Below are 25,904 nucleotides of genomic sequence, written 5' to 3' on the forward strand. Positions count from 1 at the left end.
ATCAACAATAATTGATTGGTATGCAAAATTCAAGCGTAGTGAAATGAGCACGGAAGACGGTGAACGCAGTGGACGCCCGAAAGAGGTCGTTACCGACGAAAACATCAAAAAAATCCACAAAATTATTTTGACCGTAAAATGAAGTTGATCGAGATAGCAGAGGCCTTAAAGATATCAAAGGAACGTGTTGGTTATATCATTCATCAATATTTGGATATGCGGAAGCTCTGTGCAAAATGGGTGCCGCGCAAGCTCACATTTGACCAAAAACAACAACGTGTTGATGATTCCGAGCGATGTTTGCAGCTGTTAACTCGTAATACACCCGAGTTTTTCCGTCGATATGTGACAAAGGATGAAACATGGCTCCATCACTACACTCCTGAGTCCAATCGATAGTCGGCTGAGTGGACAGCGACCGGTGTACCGTATCCGAAGCGTGGAAAGACTCAAAAGTCCGCTAGCAAAGTAATGACCTCTGTTTTTTGGGATGCGCATGGAATAATTTTTATCGATTATTTTGAGAAGGGAAAAACCATCAACAGTGACTATTATATGGCGTTATTGGAGCGTTTGAAGGTCGAAATCGCGGCAAAACGGCCCCATATGAAGAAGAAAAAAAGTGTTGTTCCACCAAGACAACGCACCGTGCCACAAGTCATTGAGAACAATGGCAAAAATTCATAAATAGAGCTTCGTATTGCTTCCCCACCCACCGTATTCTCCAGATCTGGCCCCAGCGACTTTTTCTTGTTCTCAGACCTCAAAAGGATGCTCGCAGGGAAAAAATTTGGCTGCAATGAAGAGGCAATCGCCGAAACTGAGGCCTATTTTGAGGCAAAACCGAAGGAGTACTACCAAAATGGTATCAAAAAATTGGAAGGTCGTTATAATCGTTGTATCGCTCTTGTATCGCTGTTGAATAATAAAAACGAATTTTGACAAAAAAATATGTTTTTCTTTGTTAGACCGGGGACTTATCAGCCAACCTGTTAAAGATAAACCTGGACAACAACTGATCTATCTCAGCATACGAAAAAATATGTTTTGGATCTATATATAATTTGGTCCATTTTTTCCAAGCCATCCTTGTTACAGAAAATCCTCAAGAGATGATTACCATGTGAAATCCTGCTGAATTTATACACGTTTTTCAAAACGTATTTTTCTATTCATATGCACCATCTCTGGTCATGAAAGGCCGGCCGGTTGAGGACAATGGATTATGCTTTTTGATATTCACTCTTATGTTTAGAATATAAACGTAGGTGCAGCCCTTTGTTATAATAAAGTGACATTTTCATGATATTCAAGATCTTAAGTGTAGTGGGATACGTTTGGTTAGTTAGTAGGAGAAGATGGATTTCTCTGGCTCATAACGTCGGTCATACACCAAAATCAGCGCTTGCACTTCAACCAGTGTAAAGCTTAGTGTTATCAAATCGCGATTGCCGGAGTGTACTCTTGAGTTTTGGGAATAAGCACAAGTCAAAGAGAGCCAAACGAAATCAGTATGGTGGTAGCGAAAAGGTTGACCAAAAACAAATGCACATTAGTGATGCAGCATGACCCATACTTGCCTTACCATTGGCCATCAGTAGTACTATAGTGTACTAGTCTAAATTTATTCACGTTGTTTTGCCATAAAAAACCATAATTTTTGCACAAATTTAACGATTACCTTCTTTTTGTGGCGTAGATTATTTTTAGATGATCGCAAGTAGTTTTTTTTCAGTACGTCAATTGGTGGCAATAAGTATTAATTACTTTATTACAAAACCGCCACTATTTGTGACTTCTGCTAGTGAAATTGTCAATGTATATGAACAAGTTCCTTCACAATTCTACAGAATTTCGCCCAACCCGCAAAAAGTTAGTTGTACGGAAATCTACAGATTGCCTCATAAGGTAATTGTGTGGAATAGGACAGCCTATATCACTTTACATCAATGTCATTATACCATTACCACAAAATACCGTTGGCGTTAAAAAGCCGGAAGATTTTTGGAGTATCATTGAATTATCATGGAATAACTTGGGAAAAAGAAGTCACAACCGCCTTCTCATCTCTCGGAAATTCCGCCACACATGGAATTTTAATCAGAACCAAAAAGTAACAAGTATATACGGCCGTAACTTCGGCCAGGCCGAATCTTATGTACCCTCCACCATGTATTGCGTAGAAATTTCTACGAAAGACTGTCGTTCACAATCAAATTACTTGGGTTGTGGTATCTTAAAACTTTTTAACATCATTTTCTAAATTGTGATTTAGTCCAAACATGGTATATATTAGACAAAAAAGTTATGTATAGTTAAGTCTACAAATAATTACGAATCGATATGGACTTTTTGTACGTAGAGAGCCAGAATTGAAATATGGGGGTCACTTATATGGGGGCTATATACAATTATGAACTTGATATGGACCAATTTTTGTGCGATTGGGGATGGATTTATCTAAGGGCCATATATAACTATAGACCGATATGGACCTAGTTAGGCATGGTTGTTAACGACCATATACTAGCACAATGTACCAAATATCAACTCACTCGGATGAAATTTGCTCCTCCAAGAGGCTCCAAAACCAAATCTCGGGATCGGTTTATATTTGGCTATGTATGATTATGGACTGCTAGCGACCACTTTTGGCATGGTTGTTTAATATCATATACTACCACCACGTACCAAATTTCAAGCAGATCGGATGAATTTTGCTTCTCCAAAAGGCACCGGAGGTCAAATCTGGGTATCGGTTTATATGGGAGCTATATATAATTATGGACTGATAGGAACCAATTCCTGCATGGGAGTTTGAGGCCATATATTAACACCACGTACCAAATTTCAACTGAATCAAATGAATTTTGGTCTTCCAAGAGGCTCCGGAGGTCAAATCAGGTGATCGCTTTATATGGGGGCTATATATAATTATAGGCCGATGTGGACCAATTTTTGCATGGTTGTTAGAGACCATATACTAACACCATGTACCAAATTTCAGCCGGATCGGATGAAATTTGCTTCTATTAGAGGCCTAGCAAGCCAAATTTTGGGGTCCGTTTATATGGGGGCTATACGTGAAAGTGGACCGATATGACCCATTTGCAATACCATCTGACCTACATCAATAACAACTACTTGTGTCAAGTTTCAAGTCGATAGCTTGTTTCGTTCGGAAGTTAGCGTGATTTCAACAGACGGACGGACATGCTCAGATCGACTCAGAATTTCACCACGACCCAGAATATATATACTTTATGGGGTCTTAGAGCAATATTTCGATGTGTTACAAACGGAATGACAAAGTTAATATACCCCCCATCCTATGGTGGAGGGTATAAAAATATAGTATTTCTCTATACGCATCTTTTCTTAATTCTAGAAACTGTATGTACCAAATTTGAACACTTTTGACCGGGTAGGAAAAATTTTATGCGACTAATCCATTGTATGGGCCGTGGGCGTGGCCGATTTTGATGAAATTCCATTTTTTTTTCTTAATTTAGTCAATATAATGCTCGGTGCCAACTTTCACTGATCTCGGACTACTCCTTCTATTTTTTGCACAAAAATGTATGAAGCGATCCCACAGTGCACCGTTTGCGTTTGAAAACGGAAAAAAATGTGCAACACTGATATAAAATCAAAACAAAAGAAATTTGGCGGAAATATTTCTATTATTTTTACAACTATTATATGAATTAAACATTAAAGAAAAGATAACCTCCAACTATTTTATAATGGATAACGATGATGCTAAAGGGTGATACGGTCAAAATTTGGTCAATATAAACTTGACGTATTTCTTTCAATTTTGCATTTAAAAAACCTGCACACCCCTCATTTTGAAGATGTGTGTGTAGAATGTTGCTCCTATTTTGATTTTGGAATTCACTCTTCAGTTGTCAAAATGCCGTCCAAGCAAGAAGAGCAGCGTATCAAAATTTTGCTCGCGCATCGCGAAAATCCGAGCTACAACCGTGAATCGAGCCAAAAAACGAGCCGGACTATCGACTTACAAGAAGGTAGTGACTCCAAATCGCGATGATAAACAAAATATGACGGCCAAAGCGCGATCCCGGAGGCTGTACACGACGATGCTGACGAAGTTTGACTGCGTGGTAATGGACGACGAAACCTACGTCAAAGCCGACTACAAGCAGCTTCCGGGACAGGAGTTTTATACGGCAAAAGGAAGGGGAAAGGTAGCAGATATTTTCAAGCACATAAAACTGTCAAAGTTCGCAAAGAAATATCTGGTTTGGCAAGCCATCTGTACCTGTGGCTTGAAAAGCAGCATTTTCATAGCTTTCGGGACTGTCAACCAAGAAATTTACGTGAAAGAGTGTTTGAATAAAAAAAATCTGATGACAGGTGTCAAGCGTGAGGCCCGGCAATTTGGATTTGGAAAAGCGAAAGCCTAACTGAATATTTTTCCTGAATTTTATACTAATTGAACTCGAATAAGAAAATTAATTTGAAATTTTAAATAAACGATTTCACCGATTTACACGCGTTTTCCCTTGACCGTATCACCCTTTACAAGTCCTACTTGTAAAGGGTGATTCTTTTGAGGTTAGGATTTTCATGCATTAGTATTTGACAGATCACGTGGGATTTCAGACATGGTGTCAAAGAGAAAGATGCTCAGTATGCTTTGACATTTCATCATGAATAGACTTACTAACGAGCCACAACGTCGAATTTTCAGTGAATGGGCCCTAGAAAAGTTGGCAGAAAATCCGCTTTTTTATCGACAAATTTTGTTCAGCGATGAGGCTCATTTCTGGTTGAATGGCTACGTAAATAAGCAAAATTGCCGCATTTGGAGTGAAGAGCAACCAGAAGCCGTTCAAGAACTGCCCATGCATCCCGAAAAATGCACTGTTTGGTGTGGTTTGTACGCTGGTGGAATCATTGGACCGTATTTTTTCAAAGATGCTGTTGGACGCAACGTTACGGTGAATGGCGATCGCTATCGTTCGATGCTAACAAACTTTTTGTTGCCAAAAATGGAAGAACTGAACTTGGTTGACATGTGGTTTCAACAAGATGGCGCTACATGCCACACAGCTCGCGATTCTATGGCCATTTTGAGGGAAAACTTCGGAGAACAATTCATCTCAAGAAATGGACCGGTAAGTTGGCCACCAAGATCATGCGATTTGACGCCTTTAGACTATTTTTTGTGGGGCTACGTCAAGTCTAAAGTCTACAGAAATAAGCCAGCAACTATTCCAGCTTTGGAAGACAACATTTCCGAAGAAATTCGGGCTATTCCGGCCGAAATGCTCGAAAAAGTTGCCCAAAATTGGACTTTCCGAATGGACCACCTAAGACGCAGCCGCGTTCAACATTTAAATGAAATTATCTTCAAAAAGTAAATGTCATGGACCAATCTAACGTTTCAAATAAAGAACCGATGAGATTTTGCAAATTTTATGCGTTTTTTTTAAAAAAAAAGTTATCAAGCTCTTAACAAATCACTCTTTACTTCAGAGTACAAATTAATTACATCCTCAACAAAGTTTTTAACTCGCCGTTGCTCATTTCGTCCAAGCAATGATGTTGTAACTTCTTCATCGTCGTCAGAAGAACGACTCTCCAATAGCGCATCTACAATGGTGTTGGCAAAGAAATTTGCTATTATATTAAAAATATTTAATATCGAATTTTGTTGTCGCGGCACTAAACAACTGATATGCTTTTTCTTGGTACATTGTGTTGAAGAAATTGAAAAGCAACCACAATACACGCGTCACGCACTTTCTTTTGCATTTTTAACCACGCTATTATTTAGGTCGAAGAATAAAAGCATCTTCATCATCTGATTGAAAGTGTAACCATCTGCACCGCAGACCAGCTACGGTGTAAAATGGGTAACACCCCGTCAATCGAACGTACACATTTTGGGTAGGATGCACTGAATTTTCCAATCGAACAAAAATTTTCGATTTATGGGGGTAAGGTGTAAAATATACAACATATTTTTTACCAATCGAAATCACCATTAAATAACAACGTTAAATGTTGCACAAAAAACAATTTCTGACCGTTTAGAAGTTATGCGAAAGATCAAAAAGTGTGGAAAATGGGTGCCACAGTATAATTGTGTTAGAATACAAAAAAGAACGTATGTTTATAACGAATACTCGGCAACCTACACTTATGTTGTAATTAAATTTGCATATCTTTATCATTTCTTTATCCTTTCTTCTACGCTCTCTCTCTCTCTCTCTAACGTTTGCAAACATATATATGTTTATACGAAATATATATGTTTGCATCCATAGATATTATATTTAAGAAAATGTAATGTCCGAAACATAATATATTCTACCATATTAAAATATTTGGTCCAAACATATTATATTAGTTTATGAACATTATATGTTTGCACTTGATTTTTGATTCATTTAAAATTTTAATTGACAAACTGATGGAAGAATGATTGATTCAACTTTTTTCCTGTGTTATATGTCATGTCACTCTCTGTATATTCATCATAAAATAGTTTACATTTTTGGATGGATGTAATGGTCATAAGAAAAAGTTATAAAATAAAGTTCCCAAGCAGGCTATCATCTCTTAGACCCTATGAGTTTTTTAGGGTCTAAAAGTTGATAGCCAAGTCTATGATTTGACGGCATTATCTGAAACTTTTGTGAAGCCACATAAAAATGACATTTTCGTTGATAAAATAAAGTCTGAATAAAAAATTTCAGTTATTACCATTTTCATGAAGCTTCCTTTTTTTTCTTTACTATTTTAGTGCATCAAACCATAAAATTTTCTCTCTTTCGATTTCTAAACGGTTTCTGTGTAAACTTTAAGGGGAAGTGGCGATTGTCTTTTTACATAGTAATGCTCGTGTTCATGGCACATAACCATTAAAGTAAAATCAAATATTCCGGATGTAGATAAATTCGTTTTGTGCTTCCAAATCTTAAGGGGGCAAAATTCATTTCATGGCTTTAAGTCATTCACAGATGGTCATAAAAACCATGAACTTGCAAAATTTTCTCCACTAAACCACAATAGTGGATGACGACCTCTGCCAAGGATTAAATGATGGTATAAATAAACCAACACAACATTTCCTCCAAGCAAAGGAAAACTACACGTATTCATAGCAAATTCTTATCTCTAAGCAGTGGAAACCCCACCTCTCCCCCTTCCTAGCATATCCTTCGTTTTGGTGGTCCTTAATTCATCTTTGAAAGGAGGTTAATTGGTCACACTACCACTATTACTTAGTTGAGAACTTAAGCACTAAGTTAGAATACCAACCTGCATCAATGCTCGTGAACCAGATTCAAAATCTTCACCATCCACCAGGGAATAGAAACCTTTAACACGATGACGACGGAACCAAGAGGTGGCACGTTCTTGCAAATAGTTGCGATAGCGTTGTGAATTACTGCCAGTACCAGTGCCTCGTAATACGTGACCACAGACCATCAGCGACAAGTTCTTGGTGAGCATGTAGGCAAAGTCTACCAATACAGGACGTGTATTGGGCAAACCAGACAATACCAGGATTTGAGGACGATAATTCTTGACATGTTCTTCGACATTGTTCAACTGTTGCACAGATATCAGGGCATTCTTGTAGGTTTGGGCCTGGGTGGTTGAACCCCAATTAACGTCTGGCTTGCGATAAGCCACAATTAAGTACAAGGCCAATACCACGGCAAATGTGATCAAGGCAGTGGCCCAGGATATTAAGAACATAACAGCAACACAAAGGATAGCACCCACAAGACTCAGCCACATGTTGTAGTACTGCAAAACAAAAAAGGGAAAACCGGAATGAAATAATAAAAATTAAATGATATTTCATGATGTATTATAATTCTTTCAGAGGTATACATATACATTTTTTAACATATGTGGATCAATTTATGAACTGCCATAGGAAACTGGGGATATCCTTAACCTCAGAAAAAGGTCAACAATATTTTATATAGACGGTTTCACTCTATTTTTGTTTAAGAACAATAGTTGGTGTTAGGTTTTTTTTTTTTGCCAAATATATGATAATTATTTTCATTAGTTTTTGTGTATTTTAAATGAACTGAAAACAAAATCAAATGAAGTACGAGTATACAATTTTAATAAATACAAAATTCTAAAATTCATATAGCACTGAAGAACAATTTTTGCCAATTTTTATCTCAAACTTGTTCCAAATATAACAAGTTTTTAAACAATTTTCTCCAATTTCCAACAAGTATTTGTATTATTCATGTTGTAGTAAATTATTGGATTTAAAATCATCTAAAACAAATCTATGCAGAAAAAATGTCCATTATTAAATTAAATATGTATGTTCATTGCAAAATATGTAGTTTGTTTTGGTTTATTTTTATTTTTTTATTAAGGAATTTCCTTCAACTCAATGAAATTTTATTTATTCTAATCGTGTTAGTTAAAAACAAGTAAGTAAAGTCTAAAGTCGGGCGGAGCCGACTATTTTATACCCTTCAGCACTATACAGACAAACATTTGTGTTACCATCTCAATTACTTCAAATTTGCTGGGAGCAATATAAAGGTTTGCATTTCCAAATACAAATACTTTTAATGGAGACAATTTTTTGTACTTCTACAAAAACTCTAGAATTAAAATTTAAATCGGCTAACACCATGGGATGAAACACAATGTTAGTAAAAAACAAGTAAGGAAAGTCTAAAGTCGGGCGGGGCCGACTATATTATACCCTGCACCACTTTGTAGATCAAAATTTTCGATACCATATCACATCCGTCAAATGTGTTGGGGGCGATCCATAAAGGTTTGTCCCAAATACATACATTTAAATATCATCGATCTGGACAGAATTTCATAGACTTCTACAAAATCTATATACTCAAAATTTAAGTCGGCTAATGCACTAGGGTGGAACACCATGTTAGTAAAAAAATATGGGAAACGTTTAAATCTGAAGCAATTTTAAGGAAACTTCGAAAAAGTTTATTTATGATTTTTTCGCTCGACATATATGTGTTAAAAGGTTAGGAAAATTAGAGTCATTTGTACAACTTTTCGACTAAACAGTGGCGATTTTACAAGGAAAATGTTGGTATTTTGACCATTTTTGTCGAAATCAGAAAAACATATATATGGGAGCTATATCTAAATCTGAACCGATTTCAACCAAATTTGGCACGCATAGCAACAATGCTAATTCTACTCCCTGTGCAAAATTTCAACTAAATCGGAGTAAAAAATTGGCCTCTGTGGTCATATGAGTGTAAATCGGGCGAAAGCTATATATGGGAGCTATATATAAATCTGAACCGATTTCAACCAAATTGAGCACGCATAGTAACAATGCTAAATCTACTCCCTGTGCGAAATTTCAACTAACTCGGAGTAAAAAATTGGCCTCTGTGGTCATTTGAGTGTAAATCGGGCGAAAGCTATATATGGGAGCTATATCTAAATCTGAACCGATTTGGCTGATATTTTGCAAGTTTTTCGAGACTCATAAAATATTCGGATGTACGGAATTTGAGGAAGATCGGTTGATATACACGCCAATTATGACCAGATCGGTGAAAAATATATATGGCAGCTATATCTAAATCTGAACCGATTTTTTCCAAAATCAATAGGGATCGTCTTTGAGCCGAAACAGGACCCTATACCAAATTTTAGGACAATCGGACTAAAACTGCGAGCTGTACTTTGCACACAAAAATACATCAACAGACAGACAGACGGACAGACGGACAGACAGACAGACAGACGGACATCGCTAAATCGACTCAGAATTTAATTCTAAGCCGATCCGTACACTAAAAGGTTGGTCTATGATTACTCCTTCTTGGCGTTACATACAAATGCACAAACTTATTATACCCTGTACCACAGTAGTGGTGAAGGGTATAAATATGGGAAACATTTAAATCTGAAGCAATTTTAAGGAAACTTCGCAAAAGTTTATTTATGATTTATCGCTCGATATATATGTATTAGAAGTTTAGGAAAATTAGAGTCATTTTGACAACTTTTCGACTAAGCAGTGGCGATTTAACAAGGAAAATGTTGGTATTTTGACCATTTTTGTCGAAATCAGAAAAACATATATATGGGAGCTATATCTAAATCTGAACCGATTTCAATCAAATTTGGCACACATGACTATATTACTAATTGTACTCCTAGTGCAAAATTTTAACCAAATTGGGCCAAAACTCTGGCTTCTGGGGCTATATAAGTCCATATCGGGCGACAAATATGTATGGAAGCTATATCTAAATCTGAACCGATTTCAATCAAATTTGGCACGCATAGCTACAACGCTAAATCTACTCCCTGTGCATAATTTCAACCAAATTGGGCCAAAACTCTGGCTTTTAGGACCATATTAGTCCATATCGGGCGAAAGATATATATGGGAGCTATATCTAAATCTGATCCGATTTCAGTCACACATCATCAGGCACACTTGACTATACTACTAATTGCACTCCTAGTGCAAATTTTCAACCAAATTCGGCCAAAAATCTGGCTTCTGGGGCCATATAAGTCCATATCGGGCGAAAGATATATATGGGAGCTATATCTAAATCTGAACCTATTTCAATCAAATTTTGCACACTTGACTATACGACTAAGTGTTATGTTTGTACAAAATTTCAAGCAAATCAGTATAAAACTCTGGCTGCTGGGTCCATATTAGTGCATATCGGGCGAAAGATATATATGGGAGCTATATCTGAATCTGAACCGATTTCTTCCAAAATCAATAGGGTTCTATTCTGACCCAAATTAGGAACATGCGCCCAATTTGAAGGTGATTGGACTTAAATTGCCACCTAGACTTTGATCACAAAAATGTGTTCACAGACAGACGGACGGACGGACAGGCGGACATGGTTATATCGACTCAGGGACCCACCCTGAGCATTATTGCCAAAGACACCATGTGTCTATCTCGTCTCCTTCTGAGTGTTACAAACATATGCACTAATTTATAATACCCTATTCCACAGTGTGGCACAGGGATAAAGATATGGGAAATATGAAATGAGAGAAATTTTAAGGCAATTGTAAAAAAGAGCATTTATGATTTATCAGGAGATATATATGTATTCGAGATATAGGACAATTTTAGTAATATTTACATTTTTTGCTACTCATCAGTGGCGATTTTACAAGGATATTTGTTAGATTTCGCCAAGATATGCGGTCAAGTGTGGGTTGTGATATATTATTTGGTCAAGTCGGGCGACTTGGAGGCTTATTTAAAACTCAACCGTTCTGTGGAAATTCTGGCATTACAGTGTGTAGGATATGAGATATGGGGAAATCATCACAGAATTTTGTGTAAAGTGTGGGAATTTTGGCCATATTTGTATAAACCGGAAAAACAAATATGTGGAGGCTTTATCTAAATCTGAATCAAATTAGATCAAACTTGACACACTTAAATATCATATTAAATATATTCTCTGTGGAAACTATCCAGTCAATTGGGCGAAAATCCCATTGAAAATTGGTCTAAAATATGAAACAGTTCACCATATTTCCCCAACTCTGGTGTACCTATATATGGGAGATATATATAATCTGAACCGATTTTGACTAAATTTGACATGCAAAGTTAGAATAATAATTCTGCAAATTTTCACGTAAATGGGAGTATAACTTTGGCCCCCGTGGGCATATAAGTGTAAATCGGGCGAAATATATATATGGGAGATATATCTAAATCTGAACCGATTTCAATCAAATTTGGCACACTTACCGATACTATTAAACGTACTCCGTGTGCAAAATTATATAAATATAGTTGAAATCTCGGGTAAACCACACTATGCCCAAGATATAAATCATTTGCAGCAAATATACCACCACTAAATCTATATATGTGGACCCAGCTGTCCGCCCGTTCATATGTCCGAACACTTTCTGTTTGGTCGCCAGATGAAGGTCAAACTATTTATCGCATCTAAAATGCATCTAGAGTAGTAATGATCACCTCAAACAAAATTTTACTTTTGGACGGGGAACATGTAACATGTTTGTCGCAACCATGTTATTTTGTGGAAATTATGAATTTTACGATTGTGCAACGGTTTCCGAAAAATCAGCTGATTTTAGACATCCTTCACGAAATTCGTTTTGGAGTGAACTACGACCTCGGTTGAATTCATCATATCATTAATAAAACTGGACATGGATGCACTGCAAATGAGTTACTCCACGTCGAAAGTTGTAAAAAATTATCATACGAAAATGTTCACTTAACTCCATTTTTTTGGGCCAGAACTTTTAAGTCACTTTTAACAACGCAAAGAGCGTTCGTACACGGACGAAAAAGACTGTTTTTCATATGTTTGGGTGTAAAAATTATATGTTTGAATCTAAATTTTTTTGTGCAAGCATATAATGTTCATAAGCTAGCATAACATGTTTGGGACATATATATTAATATGTTAGAACATATTATGTTTGGGACATAAAATGTTTGTAAATAAAATATGCTTAGTTGCAAACGTATATTAATTTGGAAATAGTCTATAAACATATATGTGTTTAGAAAGAGAGACCTAGAGAGTATGCTGCAAGTAAAATAATGGAAGTAACCAATTGGCGCCTTAAAAATATATCCACACAAAGAACATACCAGTGTATGCCCTATGGTGAAACATAATATGTATTAACAATACAAACAATATTTTGTTTGCACCAATCCAGAAAATATATATGCTTGAAGCAAAATGTGTTTGGGGTATATGTTAGAAAAGCGATTTTTTGAGGGTGTATGTCGAAACGTTCTGAGTACGTCTAACCTCAAAAATGTAAAGCTTTAGAACAGAGCTTGGCAGATTGCAATACTACAGTTCGCCGATTCCGAAATATAAAACGCAACCCCCATACACTATCATCCAAAATGTAAAGCTCTATAAAGAAACAAGTGTATACGGCCGTAAGTTCGGCCAGGCCGAATCTTATGTACCCTCCACCATGGATTGCGTAGAAACTTCTACGAAAGACTGTCATCCACAATCGAATTACTCGGGTTGTGGTATCTTAAAACTTCTTAACATCGTTTTTTAAATTGTGAGTTAGTCCATAGGTGGTATATATTAGACAAAAAAGTTATGTATAGTTAAGTCTACAAATAACTACGAATCGATATGGACTTTTTGCACGGTGCGCAGAGAGCCAGAATTGAAATATTGGGGTCACTTATATGGGGGTCACTATATACAATTATGAACTTGATATGGACCAATTTTTGTGTGATTGGAAATCGATTTATCTGAGGGATATATATAAATATAGACCGATATGGACCCAGTTAGGCATGGTTGTTAACGACCATATACTAGCACAATGTACCAAATTTCAACTCACTCGGATGAAATTTGCTCCTCCAAGAGGCTCCAAAACCAAATCTCAGGATCGGTTTATATGGGGCTATATATGATTATGGACTGATATGTACCACTATTGGCATAGTTGTTAAATATTATATACGATCACCACGTACCAAATTTCAAGCAGATCGGATGAATTTTGCTTCTCCAAAAGGCACCGGAAGTCAAATCTGGGGATCGGTTTATATGGGAGCTATATATAATTATGGGCTGATAGGAACCAATTCCTGCATGGGTGTTGGATACCATATACTAACATCACGTACCAAATTTCAACCGAATGGGAAGAATTTTGCTCTTCCAAGGGGTTCTGGAGGTCAAATCTGGGGACCGGTTTATATGGGGCCTATATATAATTATGGGCCGATACCGACCAATTTTTACATGGGAGTTTGAGGTCATATATTAACACCACGTACCAAATTTCAACTGAATCAGATGAATTTTGGTCTTCCAAGAGGCTCCGGAGGTCAAATCTGGTGATCGGTTTATATGGGGACTATATATAATTATGGACCGATGTGGACCAATGCATGGTTGTTAGAGACCATATACTAACACCATGTACCAAATTTCAGCCGGATCGGATGAAATTTGCTTCTCTTAGAGGCCTCGCAAGCCAAATCGGGGGATCGGTTTATATGGGGGCTATATATAATTATGGACCGATGTGGACCAATTTTTGTATGGTTGTTATAGACCATATACTAACACCATGTACCAAATTTCAGCCGGATCGGATGAAATTTGCTTCTCTTAGAGGCCTCGCAAGCCAAATCGGGGGATCGGTTTATATGGGGGCTATATATAATTATGGACCTATGTGGACCAATTTTTGCATGGTTGTTAGAGACCATATACTAACACCATGTACCAAATTTCAGCCGGATCGGATGAAATTTGCCTCTCTTAGAGGCCTCGCAAGAGCAAACACTCACTACTACATGTAACCCCAAGAAAGAAACGAGATAGAAGGAGGAGTAAATAGGCCTGTCTAAAAAGTGTCGCTCACAATGAAAGGTGGCACAGTTATCATCAAGTCATAAACATTTTCAAAAGAAAAAATCTCTTCTTGAAATTGACAGTCTTCGTTGCATACTTTGAGGCACTTAAAGTGGCCATTTGGAATAATAAGGTATAAGAAGGAAAAAGTGCTAGAAACTATAGGATTTTATGATTAAGGTCACTTTTAGGACAGAATTCTCTTTTACATTTAAGCTTACTTGATTCTAGGAAAAAAAGTTCAAATTTTTTGTTTTCTTTTCAGATTCTTCGATTCATGTCCTTTAAAATCATTTTAACGAAAAGTTAAATTTCCAAATTCCACGACTATGTTTAAAGTAAAAATCAACTTTAAAATAAATTGTCCTATTTATACCCTGCGCCACACTGTGGAACAGGGTATTATAAGTTAGTGCATATGTTTGTAACACCCAGAAGAAGACGAGATAGACACATGGTGTCTTTGGCAGTAATGCTCAGGGTGGGTCCCTGAGTCGATATAACCATGTCCGTCTGTCCGTCTGTCTGTGAACACATTTTTGTGATCAAAGTCTAGGTCGCAATTTAAGTCCAATCGCCTTCAAATTTGGCATATGTTCCTAATTTGGGTCAGAATAGAACCCTATTGATTTTGGAAGAAATCGATTCAGATTTAGATATAGCTCCCATATATATCTTTCGCCCGATATGCACTTATATGGACCCAGAAGCCAGAGTTTTATCCCGATTAGCTTGAAATTTTGCACAAGGAGTAAAATTGGTAGTATAGTCATGTGTGCCAAATTTGATTGAAATCGGTTCAGATTTAGATATAGCTTCCATATATATTTTTCGCCCGATATGGACTTATGTCGCCCCAGAAGCCAGAGTTTTGGCCCAATTTGGTTGAAATTTTGCACTAGGAGTACAATTAGTACTATAGTCGAGTGTGCCAAATTTTATTGAAATCGGTTCAGATTTAGATATAGCTCCCATATATATCTTTCGCCCGATATGGACTAATACGGTCCCAGAAGCCAGAGTTTTACCCCAATTTGGTTGAAATTTTGCACTAGGAGTACAATTAGTAGTGTAGTCAACTGTGCCAAATTTTATTGAAATCGGTTCAGATTTAGATATAGCTCCCATATATAGCTTTCGCCCGATTTACACTCATATGGTCACAGAGCCCAATTTTTTGCTCCGATTTAGTTGACATTTTGCACAGGGAGTAGAATTAGCATTGTAGCTATGCGTTCCAAATTTGGTTGAAATCGGTTCAGATTTAGATATATCACCCATATATAGCATTCGCCCGATTTACACTCATATGACCACAGAGGCCAATTTTTAACTCCGATTTAGTTGAAATTTTGCACAGGGAGTAGAATTAGCATTGTAGCTATGCGTGCCAAATTTGGTTGAAATCGATTCAGATTTAGATATAGCTCCCATATATAGCTTTCACCCGATTTACACTCGTATGACCACAGAGGCCAATTTTTTGCTCCGATTTAGTTGAAATTTTGCACAGGGAGTATAATTAGCATTGTAGCTATGCGTGCCAAATTTGGTTGAAATCGGTTCAGATTTAGATATAGCTCCCATATATATGTTTTTCTGATTTCGACAAAAATGGTCAAAATACCAACATTTTCCTTGTAAAATCGCCACTGCTTAGTCGAAAAGTTGTAAAAATGACTCTAATTTTCCTACACTTCTAATACATATTTATTGAACAATAAATCATAAACTTTTGCGAAGTTTCCTTAGAATTGCTTCAGATTTAAATGTTTCCCATATTTATTTACTAACATTGTGTTCCACCCTAGTGCATTAGCCAACTTAAATTTTGAGTCTATAGATTTTGTAAAAGTCTATCAAATTCTGTCCAAATGGAGTGATATTTAAATGTATGTATTTGGGACAAACCTTTATATATAGCACCCAACACATTGGACGGATGTCATATGGTATCGAAAATTTAGATCTACAAAGTGGTGCAGGGTATAATATAGTCGGCCCCGCCCGACTTTAGACTTTCCTTACTTGTTTTTGAATACATTTTTGCTTTGTAGTCAAGATACAAAAGGACAAAGACTATTTCATTAATTTTGAAGAATTTTTCAGAAATATTAAAGCCAAGTTAACCTGAATCGAATAAAATTTTCTTTTATGTTAGGATACCCAATATTAAGTCGAATCGCTGACACTGCCAAACGAATTCATTGAAAAGTTTGTCGACTTTTGGACATGTAAATCAACTTTATATCAGAAAAAATACGTCTTCTATGCTAATTCGTATCTATCTCATTCGTATTTTAAGGACATAAAATATTTGGCTCCACGACAATATTTTTTTCAGTCAATTCATTCACTGTTAGAAAAATATGTTTTTCATATGTTCCGATATAAACAAAATGTGTTTCGGGCACGATTTTAAACCACAATATATTTAAGTGCGAACATGTAATTTTCCTAAACTAACACTAAATGTTTGGGACATCTATGTTAATATGTTAGAATATATTATGTTTGGGGCATGAATGTTTCATAAAAATCATATGTGTGAATACAAACATATATAAATTTACAAATTTCGACTAAACATACATATGTTGTGATACTTTATTCAAAGCGACAGAGAGAGAGAGTATAGAGAGAAATAGAGATGGAAAACGGGAGAGTTGACGAAAGATATCAATATAACACAGCAAAAGAGTCAAAAGAGAACAATTTCTGTGAAACCGCTTGTATGTTGTTTCGGAAAACTGTTTTATGATAAGGCCAAAAATTTGATATGCTTAAGTCTAAATATTATTTAATTTGAATAAAGAGAATATACATTCTGAACCAAGAGAATAGACATTTGAAAAACAAACAGCTTATGTTTTCGCCTTGAGAGCAGCATTTTATGTATGTGTGGACATGTGTTTTGTTTATCATTTTGGCATTATTTTTTTCTTGGTTCGTTGAAAAAAATCAGGGGTCTTCATAAAAATAACGAAAGGGCACTATACTCTTTTTAGAGTTGGGACGGTAAAATGAAATAAGGAGGAAATAGTGAAAAATTACACAGTAAAATGTAAAAAAACAAAGTTTAGTTTCTCTTTATTAAAAAGTAGTCCACGAGGAGTTGACGGACACCATCAAATATAAAAGCGGGCATTAAGTTCGACTTTTACAGCTAAAACAATTTAAAAAGTTTATTTTCTTTAAAATGAATTATTAAAGAAAAATAAAAGGAATTTTAGATCGATGGTGTTAAATGCTAGTAAAAAACTGTTCACTCCTAAATAAATTTATGTTTATATTATAAAATTATGTATGTATGTTTATACTCGACTCCACGTTCTTCTTTTGTTAGTTTTTGAATTCCTTCCAAATTTTAAAGTTTTGTACTAAAACAGTTTTTTATTACAAGATTGTTATTTTTGCAATAAAAAATAATATTTTATCCAAAAATCATTCAATTTCGTTTATATCAAGCACTGTTACTGACTATAAATCTTTAATAACGCACATTTCGATGTTTCATTTAAAAAAATTAATATAGTATAAATATAAATGTGTAAATTAAAAAAAAAAAAACAAAAAAAAAATGTTCGGTCGGAGCAGGGATTGAACCCACGACCCTTTGCATGCAAGGCAGACATGCTAACCACTGCTCCACGTGGCAAACAAATGTATGTTTCTGTTAAATAATGTTATGTTTGCATGGGCTCGTGGGCGCTGCAAACTATGCTATATAAATGTAACTTAAAACGATAATTATCTACTGGTGACTATAACAGCTACGTAGCCCAGTGGATAGTGTGTTGGCTTACAAACTGTATGGTCCTCGGTTCGATTCTCCGTGCAGGCGAAAGGTAAAATTTAAAAAAAATTATAAAAGTGAATAATTTCTTCAACATTATTTGTATTACAGAGAAAGGTGCCAATAACTAAAAAATTTCGTGGAAGTGAAAATTACGAGTATGTTAGGGAATGAGCACAATCGTGTTTGGGAAAAATTCTTCCAAGCATATAATATTTTTGGCTCAAACTGCTTCCAAACATATAATATGTTCACATAAAACAAACATATTAATGTTTCGGCAGTATGCAATAATATATGTGCTTCCTGCAAAATATGTTTGGAACATATGTTAAAGAAGCGATTTTTTTTGAGGGTGTTGAAAATAGCTTTTTCAGCTGTGATATCACCGAGGGGAATATAAGTAGCAGACAGACATCATTGTATCGTCATGTAATTTACTATGTGCACTTATAATAATACTTTGAATCTAATCCCTAACAGCGCCACCCATGGAATATGTTTCAAATCATATCATAACATAATAATGTAATTCATTATAAAAAATGGCACAACTGTTTCTTAGAAAATGTGAGTCTTTCTATCAAAATAAAAAAAGAGGATTTACATCTATTCACATTGGCTTTTTTGTCCACGTACGTGTTGTTAATATAACAATTTATCTCTTTCTTGCTATTTGTTATGGACTGATCAAGGTGGAGAAATCTGTTTGCCTAAATTAAAACACCCCCTTTGATATATTAGCATACATTTAGGCTGACATATAAAAATCTTCAACTTGGTAGTGGAAACTGCTTCACAATTTTATGACAGCAGACGAAAGCACGTAATCTTAAATGATGTCAGAAACGGGATAATGTCAAAAAGGGATTAGCTAAAGAAGAATGAACCAAAAAGTGCCACAAAACTAGCATTTTCAAGAATAAATGTGTTGACACAAAAGGTAACGTTGATCGCCACACAGGTGGTTGTTCTTTGGTGGTTTCTTTGTAAAACAAGAACTGATAATGCCAGTTTGTCAAAATAAAATGAAAATTGTGTCCTCAAAGATACTCGTTCTTAATCGCTGATCTTTTTAGACGTATAAATAAGTCAATCAATTCATGTAGAATTGGATATTATTCGATTAAAAAAATAACACTTCAATGGATTGTCCCGAGGATTTTAATGCAATTCTAATTTTTTATATAATCTCTGATACTTACTTTAAATGTTGGACGCCAGCCAACAGGCTTTGCTAAACTGGCATGGAATGTACTGAAGTTTATCAACATATAGGCGGCCAAAAAGAAATTCGATATCAACGGGGCAATCAGGTTAAGCTCTCCAATTAAAATAAAGCTGGAAGAACCATTAAAAAAACATGCCGTAGTATTAAACAAAACAAAATTTAAAAACACATGAAAACAAAAATTGTTTACATTAATATCTCAATCAAACTTCGACAATTTTGACGGAATTTTAATGACCATAAAATCTACTTACGCCACTGCAATAACAAATGTTAGGACATAACCACGAACAGGTTCATTATTTTTACCGAAACCTTTGGCAAACCAAACAATTTTCGGGTATAGTTCATCCTTGCACAAGGCCTGAAAAAAACGGTAATCAATTTTTATGTTGTGAAATTTTTTTGGTTGAGAATATTTTAAGGCGGATTTGGCTTTTGTACATTGCCTAATGTCAGGCATAATTTCGTGAATTACTTTATAGCATACTTTTGGGGGATTCTTTGAAACATCAACATAATCGCTTAATTAGATCCCTTCCAGGACTAACTCAACAAGTATGGGTGTAAAGCTCATTTACATCTCATCCCGCACACAAAAGGTATGAACAACAAAATGGAATTCTTGAATGTTACCTGGAAAACTTTTGGTGCCGAAACCAAACTTGCCAAGGCCGAGGACAGAGTGGCTGCAAAACAGCCAGCATATATCAAGGGGCCAAAACCGGAGACCAATTCAATTACTTGGAAGGAATTAGACAAACCATACTCGCATGTTTCTGTAAATAGAATAGGAGAATAATGTTAAAAGGTGAGAAGTAATTTTTAAATACATAAAACGTTTTATTGAGAATGCTCTTCGGAATAACACTTGAATCAACAATGATTCGTTTCATGAAAACAACTTGTGGTTTACAGATAGCAAAAACACATTAAATTGGTTCAAGGTAAATCTAGTGGGAAATGTCTTTAGAACTACACTGAAAAAAATTATGCAAGATATACTACCTAAATTTTCTTTGTTATTTAGAAATAGGTGTGCAACTTTTGAATGGATAAAGGTATCAGGAGGAAACTTTTTTTTATAGCAACCAAATGCGCAATCATAAATATCGTGCGTGTATGTTCATCTCTATTAGGTTGCAAAATTTGATGGATTTAATTTTCACTTTATAAAAAGTACCTTTGGAGTGATATATAAAAATATGTTACTTTATTTTTGTTTTACAGTTTTTGCAATAAAATATTTTTGTTTCTAATTTAAGTTAAAATTTTAATTTAATTTTTTTTAAAGGAATCTGACATACTGATATGACATCACATCTGAAGAAATAATGCGAACTCTATGCAGTGGATGCTTAAAAATAAAAGCCCATGTAAAATTCACAGCCAATTTTGCCGCACTTCTATGGTCCAAAATGGACATTTTCATTGGTTTTTTGGCTGCGCTGTGGAACCTACGTTTGAATACATCGCATCGATCTAAAAAAATTTGGGTGGACGAAGGTTCAATCCAACTTTTGATCTGCTGAGGCCATTTTGGATTCTCAAGTTTTAGAGTCATAGAAACGCGACTCTGATGCAAAATTTAATTTGCTAAGATAGCTATATCAAAAAACATTGTAAAAAACAAGTATATATGGCCGTAAGTTCGGCCAGGCCGAATCTTATGTACCCTCCACCATGGATTGCATATAAACTTCTACGAAAGAATGTCATCCATAATCGGATTACTTGGGTTGTGGTATCTTAAAACTTCTTAACATCGTTTTCTAAATTGTGAGTTAGTCCATACGTGGTATATATTAGACAAAAAAGTTATGTATAGGTAAGTCTACAAATAATTACGAATCGATATGGACTTTTTGCACGATACGTAGAGAGCATGAATTGAAATATGGGGGTCGCTTATGTGGGGGCTATATACAATTATGAACTTGATATGGACCAATTTTTGTGTGATTGGAGATCGATTTATCTGAGGGCTATATATAACTATAGACCGATATGGACCTAGTTAGGCATGGTTGTTAACGGCCGTATACTAGCACAATGTACCAAATTTGAACTGACTCAGATGAAATTTGCTCCTCCAAGAGGCTCCAAAACCAAATCTCTGGATCGGTTTATATGGGGGGCTATATATGATTATGGACTGATATGGACCACTTTTGGCATGGTTGTTAAATATCATATACTACGTACCCAGTTTCAACCCGATCGGATGAATTTTGCTTCTCCATAAGGCACCGGAGATCAAATCTGGGGATCGGTTTATATGGGGGCTAAATATAATTATGGACTGATATGAACCAATTCCTGCATGGTTGTTGGATACAATATACTAACATCACGTTCCAAATTTCAACCGAATCGGATGAATTTTGCTCTTCCAAGGGGCTCCGGAGGTCAAATCTGGGGATCGGTTTATATGGGGCCTATATAATTATGAACCGATTTCGACCAATTTTTGCATGGGTGTTTGAGGCCATATATTAGCACCACGTACCAAATTTGAACTGAATCAGAAGAATTTTGGTCTTCCAAGAGGCTCCGGAGGTCAACTTTGGTGATCGGTTTATATGGCTGCTATATATAATTATGGATCGATGTTGACCAATTTTTGTATGGTCATTAGAGACCATATACTAACACCATGTACCAAATTTCATCCGGATCGAATGAAATTTGCTTCTCTTAGAGACTCCGCAAGCCAAATCGGGGGATCGGTTTATATGGGGGCTATATATAATTATGGACCGATGTGGACCAATTTTTGCATGGTTGTTAGAGACCATATACTAACACAATGTAACAAATTTCAGTCGGATCGGATGAAAATTGCTTCTCTTAGAGGCTCCGCAAGCCAAATCTGGGGATCGGTTTATATGGGGGCTATATATAATTATGGACCGATGTGGACCTATTTTTGCATGGTTGTTAGAGACCACATACTAACACCATGTACCAAATTTCAGCCGGATCGGATGAAATTTGCTTCTATTAGAGGATTCGCAAGCCAAATTTGGGGGTCCGTTTATATGGGGGCTATACGTAAAAGTGGACCGATATGACCCATTTGCAATACCGTCCGACCTACATCAATAACAAGTACTTGTGCCAAGTTTCAAGTCGATAGCGTGTTTCGTTCGGATGTTAGCGTGATTTCAACAGATGGACGGACGAACGGATATTCTCAGATCGACTCAGAATTTCACCACGACCCCGAATATATATACTTTATGGGGTCTTAGAGCAATATTTCGGAATGACAAAGTTAATATACCCCCATCCAATGGTGGAGGGTATGAAAATGTTCGTATTTATATCCCCGGCAAAATTTTGAAGTTCTTATCAAGAAGTCATTATTTTTAATGTGCATCCAAAAAATCTCTTATTCACTTCGTACGACGTTCTTTTGAGATGATATTATTATGTTATGTATAGAATAAAGTGAGAATACATAAAAAAAATGGAAATTTCCAGAAAAATATTTGAATAGTGTACCGATCTATTTCTCAGCTGCCGTGGAGTTTGCAACAAAATATGTACTTTCTGGTATTATTCGAAGCGTCGTTTGATAGAGAAATAGTCAACAAATGACTTTGTTTATGTTTTTCTTCACTTTCCCAGCAAAAATTCTCATTACCCGGTAATCTTGTAGGTAATCCCAATTAAAAGGAAATAACCACTTATAAATGGGAATCGCTTCTGATTCCATTTACATACGCATGTCCTAAAGGGTGATACGGTCAAAATTTGGTCAATATAAACTTGACTTATTTCTTAAAATTTTGCATTTAAAAAACCTGAACGCCCCTCATTTTGAAGGTGTGTGTAGAATGTTGCTCCTATTTTGATTTTGGAATTCACTCTTCAGTTGTCAAAATGCCGTTCAAGCAAGAAGAGAAGCGTATCAAAATTTTGCTCGCGCATCGCGAAAATCCGAGCTACTCGCACGCAAAGCTGGCAAAATCGCTAAAAGTTGCCAAATCAACCGTTACAAATGTAATTAAAGTGTTTGGGGAACGTTTATCGACAGCCAGGAAGTCTGGATCGGGGGGAAATCGAAAATCGGAAGCCGCTGAGACGACAAAGAGAGTTGCCGGTAGTTTCAAGCGAAACCCTAACCTCTCTCTCCGAGATGCCGCAAATAAGCTGGGTGTATCGTCTACAACCGTGCATCGAGCCAAAAAACGAGCCGGACTATCGACTTACAAGAAGGTAGTGACTCCAAATCGCGATGATAAACAAAATACGATGGCCAAAGCGCGATCCCCGACGATGCTGACGAAGTTTGACTGCGTGGTAATGGACGACGAAACCTACGTTAAAGCCGACTACAAGCAGCTTCCGGGACAGGAGTTTTATACGGCAAAAGGAAGGGGAAAGGTGGCACATAAAACTGTCAAAGTTCGCAAAGAAATATCTGGTTTGGCAAGCCATCTGTACCTGCGGCTTGAAAAGCAGCATTTTCATAGCTTCCGGGACTGTCAACCAAGAAATTTACGTGAAAGAGTGTTTGAATAAACGTCTGCTGCCTTTCCTGAAGAAACACGGTTGTTCCGTACTGTTTTGGCCGGATTTGGCATCTTGCCATTACGGTAAAAAGGCCATGGAGTGGTACGCCGCCAACAACGTGCAGGTGGTTCCCAAGGACAAGAACCCTCCCAACACGCCAGAGCTCCGCCCAATTGAGAAATACTGGGCTATTGTCATGCGGAACCTAAAGAAGACCAAAAAAACTGCTAAGGACGAACAGCAGTTCAAGGCAAACTGGCTTTCTGCGGCGAAGAAGGTGGACAAGGTGGCTGTACAAAATTTGATGGCAGGTGTCAAGCGTGAGGCCAGGCAATTCGGATTTGGAAAAGCGAAAGCCTAACTGAATATTTTTCCTGAATTTTATACTAATTGAACTTGAAAAAGAAATTTAATTTGATTTTTTTAAATAAACGATTTCACCGATTTACACGCGTTTTCCCTTGACCAAATTTTGACCGTATCACTCTTTACGAGGAAAGTACTTCACCCCAAGCATACCTTCGGCCATAAAATAAGTAGTGCATTTAGAGCATATGTTCACCTATTATGTAATCACTTATTTGTAGATATACAAAAGTTTGTAAAATAATTACTTATTGACTCTGGTAACAAAATCTCGAAAATAAAAACTTCACTCGCCGATTACATTGGATCAAAATACTCTGAGTAATGATGTAAGATGAACGATACTTGAGTAGGAATGAATATTGTAGAAATAGAAAATCAAAAAACTATATAGTTGTCTTTAATGAGATGTTTAAAATGAAATTGGATTAAAGACCGAGGGTATCTTGTTATTTTCTTATAAGAAAAGTAATTTCTTTCGACTTGCGATTCCGAATATTAGAACATAATATATTCATCTAAGTAAAAGTAAACGCGAACTAAATTCACGCTTAAAATGGAAATAAAAATTGGTTGTTTAAGGAAGTTGGATTCGTGAAATACTTTATAATATACCTAATAAAGTATTTATTTAATATATAATATGGTAAGGTTATGTATTTAAAACACAATTATTATGAAATAAAATTATGAAATATTTATGAAGAATACTCCTAAATGAAAAATCTTCAGAATTACCGTTACATTACATATTCTTTTTCATATAATTCCTACATTTTATTAAGATACTAACAGCCAACTGCATTACATTTTGAGAATTATCAAATATTACTGGGAAGTATTTATTATATGTTAGTCATAATAACTCACAGCAATATAATGCAACGTGTAATGACACTTTTACTAGTGGTAATGCAAATTGTAATGTGATGTGGTTACCTAGTTTTTGCTGGGTTTTTAATAAAATCCGAAATACTGATATAGAATCAAATTTGAAGAACTAATGCAACAACTAATGATACAGATATCTTCGTTGGGTAGAATTAGTTCAATATCAACTTTCTTGTTTTGATAGACTAGTGTTTTTAGTATTATACCAAAAATATAGTGAAAATCGGAGAATGTTTTTCAAATCCTTCGGAGTAACTAAATACTTCGCAACACATTCAACAGCATTCCAAATTCAATAATTTCCTTTACTTACGATTTACACAATCCAGAAAGGCAAATGATCCATTTACTATATCAGTTACATTGCCAGTAGCATCACGGGCAACAGTTGCACCAGCCATTAAAACCATTATCAGATAGGTAACAGTGGTTATTAAAATGGCCAAGAGAGTACCTTTGGGTATAGATTTTTGAGGATCCTGACAAAGGAAAAAATAAAAAAAAGAATGAATGATTATGTCCACACTTAATGATCGTCTTTTTACCTTCAAATCACCAGAAATATTGGCTCCAGCCAAAATACCAGTAGCTGCAGGGAAAAATATGGCAAACACAGAAAAGAAATCATGGGCAACACCTTTCTCCTCACGATAGTCAGCGAAAAAGTTTTCCATAAATAGAGTCGCTAAACGAA

General features: G+C 35.9%; 1 protein-coding gene across 4 annotated transcripts in view; it reads right to left on the reverse strand.

Moving 5' to 3' along the window:
- The window catches only part of Ncc69 (sodium chloride cotransporter 69), a 309,232-nt gene that overhangs the window by 65,283 nt on the left and 218,045 nt on the right, over positions 1-25,904 (reverse strand). For all 4 annotated transcript variants that reach the window (XM_075308676.1, XM_075308675.1, XM_075308673.1 and 1 more), the window contains exons 8-13: positions 25,756-25,895; positions 25,524-25,689; positions 20,069-20,211; positions 19,687-19,796; positions 19,407-19,542; positions 7,297-7,791 (exon numbers count right to left, since the gene is read on the reverse strand). In XM_075308676.1, coding sequence (XP_075164791.1) covers positions 7,297-7,791; positions 19,407-19,542; positions 19,687-19,796; positions 20,069-20,211; positions 25,524-25,689; positions 25,756-25,895 — 1,190 coding nt within the window. The remainder of the gene's footprint in view (positions 1-7,296; positions 7,792-19,406; positions 19,543-19,686; positions 19,797-20,068; positions 20,212-25,523; positions 25,690-25,755; positions 25,896-25,904) is intronic.

The sequence above is a fragment of the Haematobia irritans genome, chromosome 4, assembly GCF_050003625.1.
Source record: "Haematobia irritans isolate KBUSLIRL chromosome 4, ASM5000362v1, whole genome shotgun sequence".
NCBI classification, from domain to species: Eukaryota; Metazoa; Arthropoda; class Insecta; order Diptera; family Muscidae; genus Haematobia; species Haematobia irritans.